General features: G+C 37.1%; 1 protein-coding gene across 4 annotated transcripts in view; it reads right to left on the minus strand.

Annotated features, from left to right (window-relative positions):
* The window catches only part of MAN1A2 (mannosidase alpha class 1A member 2), a 156,337-nt gene extending 150,641 nt beyond the window's left edge, over positions 1-5,696 (minus strand). For all 4 annotated transcript variants that reach the window (XR_011463622.1, XR_011463621.1, XM_070367422.1 and 1 more), the window contains exon 1: positions 5,395-5,696. Coding sequence is in view for 2 of the 4 variants with exons in the window: in XM_070367422.1 (XP_070223523.1) it covers positions 5,395-5,696 (302 nt within the window). In the remaining 2 variants the exon portion in view is untranslated. The remainder of the gene's footprint in view (positions 1-5,394) is intronic.
* Positions 5,697-6,000: the final 304 nt, after the last annotated feature.

Below are 6,000 nucleotides of genomic sequence, written 5' to 3' on the forward strand. Positions count from 1 at the left end.
TCTAGTGACTACGATATTGTCCAACACAGGTTTAAAGTGATTCTGTCTAGTACAATGTCACACAGGTTTAAAGTGATTCTGTCTAGTACAATGTCACACAGCTAGTTAGTAAAACCAAGATGCAACTTTAAGTCCTTCTGACTCCAAATCTTTCCTTTTGAGCAAACTATCAGAAGTTAACATACACCCAACCCCAAGAATTCAATTTATACTTGCAAATTTTGACTGGAGGATGAAATTTATTGGTAGTTCAAATAAATATTTCAAAAAATAAAAACACAAAGCCCATTTATATAATGCCAACATATAAAACAAATGTCAGTGTCAAAAGTGAAAATTAATAAGTAAAATTCTTATTAGATGGGCCTGTTATGTACACAAATTATGAACATGATACTTTATGTATATCTGTGTGTATTTATAATAGTTCATGTATACTATAACCACTAGCTAAATGTTTTGGTTACTTTAAAACCACAGATGCTAAATATGACTAAAATCACAGATGCTAAACATGTATCATGAACATCAAATGATACATTCTATGTCATTATCATCTGCAAAGTATATATTGTTTGAAAACTCTGTATTATTTATGAACCATTTAATGGGAGGGAACACATAGGTTTTCTCAGGAAAACACTTTATCTTAAATTCATGTAATATCAATTATATAAAGTATTAGTTAAATATAGTGTATATTTCTTAGCAATCCACAACCATGTCACTTAGAAACAGTTACCTGAGACTACCTCCTCCTCCTCCTTTAGACTCCATACTCAACCAACCACCAATTTCCACACAACTTAACAGTTTGAATGTCTCTTGAATCAAGTGCTTTTCTCCACTAATTTCTCTCCTCCACTTTCACCACTGTGGTCTAAGCCAATATTCTCTGTGACTTATGCTCTCCTAACTGATTTCACTACACTTCCTCCTGTTCCCCTCCAACCCAGTGTTTACACTGTAACCAAAGTGACTGTTTATATTTTTTAAATACTGACTGACAATAACAGTCCCTTGCTTCAAAGAAAACTCTTCAATGACTTCCCACAGTACTTAAGATCAGAATACTTGACTAAAAACTACAGAATTCTGCCTAGGGATTCCGAACTCAACAACAACCAGGTTAAATATTGATTCATTAAATTTACTTATCTGGCAACTTAACTGAGTGGCACAAAATGAGGAGCCAATGCCCCTCTAGAGGGAGCAGCAGCTGCCTGGATCCAGCTGAGCACTGCCATCTGAAAATACAGACTTGGATGTTGCTATATCCTCTACTTTTTCAAGAGAAATTCGAAATCCAGACTTTGTGTGAAATTTCCCTCATATGTCAATGCTGGCAACTCATTCAAACTTTTCAAACAATAAGGAAGCCGAATATGACTCCTCACCTAGCCCCACACCACTAATCTCCATATGAGCCATACGAGCCACACTGAGTATTTCTCAGATCCTCAACAATGCTGAAACCAACCAGGATCCTGCACAGCCCTCCAGGGCACAAAACCCTTTTCAGGGTCCCATTCCTTGTTTGTAGGAAAAAGGCTTTTCACCTCCATGACCTTTCCTAAGTCCACAGGGCAGATTCAGTTACTAACCAGGGAAGTGAGGGAACAGCAGAAAGAAACAACACAGCAGTGATCCTCCTCAGGGAGGTGCATAATATGACACAAATCTCCCAGTTCTGACAGGAAGTAGGGCCTCCATCCAGGTGGAAGACGGTATCTTCAGGCTGAACACAAGCATGTTCTGGCTCCAACCCTAATTGGTTGGAATCAGAAGGCTGATGACAGATTCCTAGAACACCACCCTGTTACCTCACCACCAACAGATTAAGAGGAAGTCACACAACCTGCAGCCCTCTCCCCAGCACTTTTGCCTATAAAACTCTTCCCTGAAAATTACCAGGCAGTTTGAGTCTTTGGAGCATGAGTTGCCCCATCCTCTTCGCTTGGCCCTTGCAGTAAACTTTTCTCCACTGCAAACTCTTAACGTTTGTTCGGCCTCATTGTGCATCAGGCACATGAACTTGGGTTCGACAGTAATACTACTGAGGGCTCTCACATATGTCATATTCTCTGCTTTGATCTTTTTTTCCCCCACAACTCTACCTGACTTAGCAATCTCCTACTTGTATGCTTCTGAGCAGTTGTTTCCTCAAAAAGCCTTCCCTGCTCCCACTGCCTGTCCCCCACTCCACAGGCTAACTCACATCATTCTATGCTCTGACAACACTGAATGTATCTCGTAACACTCATCACACCCAAAAAATAAATTTGTTCATTTAATGTTTGTCATCCCTTCCCTCCCCTCCCCCTAGGTGGGAAGTGCCATAAAAGCAGGGCCCAATACACAGCAGACATGCAACACACATTTATTGCTAAATAATTTGATGATAAAATATTCCTTTAGATAATAAGGTTCTGGTGCACTTTTAAAAATTAATCTGCACCCAACTTTTCAGAAACATGTACAATATTTAAAGGTACATGTAAGTAGACTCAGAATTAAAATACTCAAAATATAATTATTAATAATTGTTACTATTTACTGAGCATTTACTAAATGCTAGGAACTACACTGAGCACTTTGCATGCACTAAATCTCGTTCAATATAACAATCTGTAATCCAGAGGAAGCAACTAAGGCACAGAGTTTGAAAATCTGTTCCAAATCACATATCTAATCAATGAAAAAGTAGGGTATGAATCCATGCAGTCTGACTCCAGAGCTTAAGCACCAAACTACTACACTAAACTTAAGTAATCAAGAAAAGCCAATTCAACAAGTATCCGCTAAATACTGTGAATAAGAAATAATGGCCAAGATTTATTTCTCATTACTTCTCCATTAAAGTAAGGCTCCTCATCCCTCTATCCTACACTCTTCTCCACACACACAAAATTAAGATAAATCATCATTTGTATTTTCTCAACTAAGAAAGATGATCCTTTGACCACATCCAAAATAGGCATGAACTTAGTACCAAAAGTATCTGTTAAAAAAATGTCATCTTCCTTATAAGTGAAAATGTTAATACATTAAATGACTTGTTAACCTTAAAGCATAAAAAAAAAAAAAATCCTCTTCCTGAATTACTTTTGAATATGTTAATGTTAATTCAGAGAGACATCATTTTAACAGACAGAGGATGAGATGGTTGGATGGCATCATCAACTCAACGGACATGAGTTTGAGCAAACTGTTGGAGACAGTCACAGAAAAGCCTGGTGCTGTAGTCCATGGGGTGGCCAAGAGTTGGACACAACCAAGTCACTGAACAACAACGCTAATGTTTATACATTAATGTTTCATATTTTACATTGAAATCTGATTATTTGAATGATATATTATTTGGAATGTATTTTGTTGCTCAAATTAAAAAAATTACTTATAACTATACACTGTTTTCAGATATGGTGACAATCAATATAAAAATAAACTACCACATAAAATATGCTCAGAGATAATAAAGGGATCCTTTAAGACCTGAACTCTATTCCAATTCGTGCTTTCCAAAACTCAAGAACCAAACAGATTTGAATAAGTGTCTCATATAAATGATTTGTCGTCCAGACTCTTACTATCCAAAACCTAAGATATGGCTCACTCGCCATACCTTATTAAGAGAACTCAATAACCAATCTCTCACTCCAAACTCAGAAATCCAACAGTTTTGTACAGCAAAACAAAAAGCATATGTATTCAAGGGCTATATAAATTTAAGAGTTCTTGTTTTAACAGATTTAAATAGGTTTTTAAGATGTGGAAAAAACGCACATATTGCACATATATGTATTTTCATTCAAATTTGAAATTTAAACTCCACTTAACAGAATTTTTCTATGTGAACATTTTTAAACTAGAATGTGCCACATTTCTTAACTTTTAAACCAATTTAAACTATAAAGGAAACTGTTAAGTATATGACAAATAACTACAAGAGAGTTAAATAATGTTAATTTGTGGCTTCAAAGAACTCTGAAGTCAGTTTTACCATCTTTAAAAAAAAACATCATTATAATTACCATGGGAAATAAGGTTTTCAAGGAAAGCAGTGTTAATTTTTCAGTGTTAATTTTCAGTGTTAATTTTTCAGCAACGTATTTCACAGATCACATCAGATTTTTCTCCAAGTCACAAACAGCAAAGGAGAAAATAAACAAATGAAAAGAGTACAAAAGTTGAAGATGATGGCAAAAATTTCAAATTAATTTGGCTACAGACGAATGGTATGAAATAATTTTAGAAGTAACTACTCCATAAGGTTCAGCCAAAAGTCAAAGAAACAGCAAGCAAAGACTAGACTGAGAAAAAGGAAAAATCAGCTCTCATTACAACAGTACATATTCCTAAAGTATTTAATTTTGGATAACATTTGAACACAAGGTTTTTCAAAAACTTTGTGCTTGAGGAAAAGTTAAAACTAACATCAATTGAGAACAGAATATAAGCCTTTTTTTTTTAATTTAAAACATACTCAAAAATTAATTTAAGAAATAGAGCAGAAGGGGGAAAGATGGAGCAGGGGAAAAAAGAACAAAACAAAACTGTAGGTTTAAAGAAAGCAAACTACTTTCCCAGATTCTTCTTTTGATATAATAAAAGATTTAAAGAGAGCTAGAGCTCCCATTTTATCCTAATTTGGATATATTCTCCCAAGAGCTCACTTCAGATTTAGTGACTGGAAAGAATGTGAACCCTTTAAATTAAGCAAATTTCAAGAGTTACTTGATAAACACTACCTTCCACATGGGGGGGGGGGGGAAGGGGCCGGGGGGAAGGTGAGAACAAAATTATATTTAAAAACATAACCAAATCTTGTCTACAAGACTCAGAAAGTGAGTGACTTAAGATTCAGTGAGACCTTTAACTTAACTGATTGCACACAGAGCACCAAAATACATCTACTGTACCTGCGCTTGTCCTACTAAAATGCTTAAGCTTCACTACTGAGGTTAACTACCAGCCAGAGAACGAGGGCCCTTTGAGAGACAACAAATCCGTAGCATGTCAGGATTCCACGGATCTATTTCACAGGGTGGCACAATGACATAAAGCAACACCTTCTTAATAAATGAAGGCACGGCCTATTTCACTATTTCTTCAAGTTAAGTTTTCATACCTCCACTCCCAACTGTTCACATCAGACCCAACACCCCTGAACACAAATGTTCCTCCTACATAAAAGGAAGGAGCTGGACGTTGGATGGGGCTCTGGAGTCCTTCCAGTTTGTGGTTCTCTATTTAACTAGTTGTGAAATCACAATACAGCTCTCACAACTCAGGGAAAGCTACATTTTACTGCCAAAAAATAACAGATCTGATGCAATAAACCATACCTCGCTCTGCCAAACGTTAATACCAGAACTTCTGAAATAAACAAACCTGTGTCTATGTTCATCTGGTCCATGGATCAGGAAGATTCCAGAGTGTTTCGCCCCTTTGCCGGCATCTACATGAGGAATTAACACATCTTCCAAACCCAGATCAAAGCGTTTGTGTTTTGAAGAGTCTGGAAGAAAGAAGAATGCTCCAAAACACAGGGTGATGAAGGCACTTAGAATAAGGAGGAGGATAAACTTCTCAGAAAGTCTCAAGGTAGCCCTGTGATGCGGGAAGGAAGGCGGCCCCAGGTTCAGAGGTGGTATCCTTCGTCCAGAGAGGGGCAGCAGCGCTGGGGTAGTCATCGTTTAAGCTCTTGGGCAAAATATTTTATAAAGTTCTCATCTTATATCAAACGTACGATACATTGAACAGTCTTCGGAATCTTGGCAAAAATGGGGAAATTCAATTTTTCCTCCTCTTAAAGGACTGTTGTGCTTTTCAATAGGGCACCTCTTTCACGCTCATTCAATTACATGCAGAAACGCGTGTGGCCCCAAACGATCACTAGTTTAAGTCCTGTGATATTTTCTTTTGCCATCTGGCTTTCGGTACCTCACCGGGTGACTACAAGTCTCCTCTTCATTCCCAAGGGTAGATGAGGCAAAC

Source organism: Bos mutus, chromosome 3 (genome assembly GCF_027580195.1).
Source record: "Bos mutus isolate GX-2022 chromosome 3, NWIPB_WYAK_1.1, whole genome shotgun sequence".
Lineage (NCBI taxonomy): Eukaryota > Metazoa > Chordata > Mammalia > Artiodactyla > Bovidae > Bos > Bos mutus.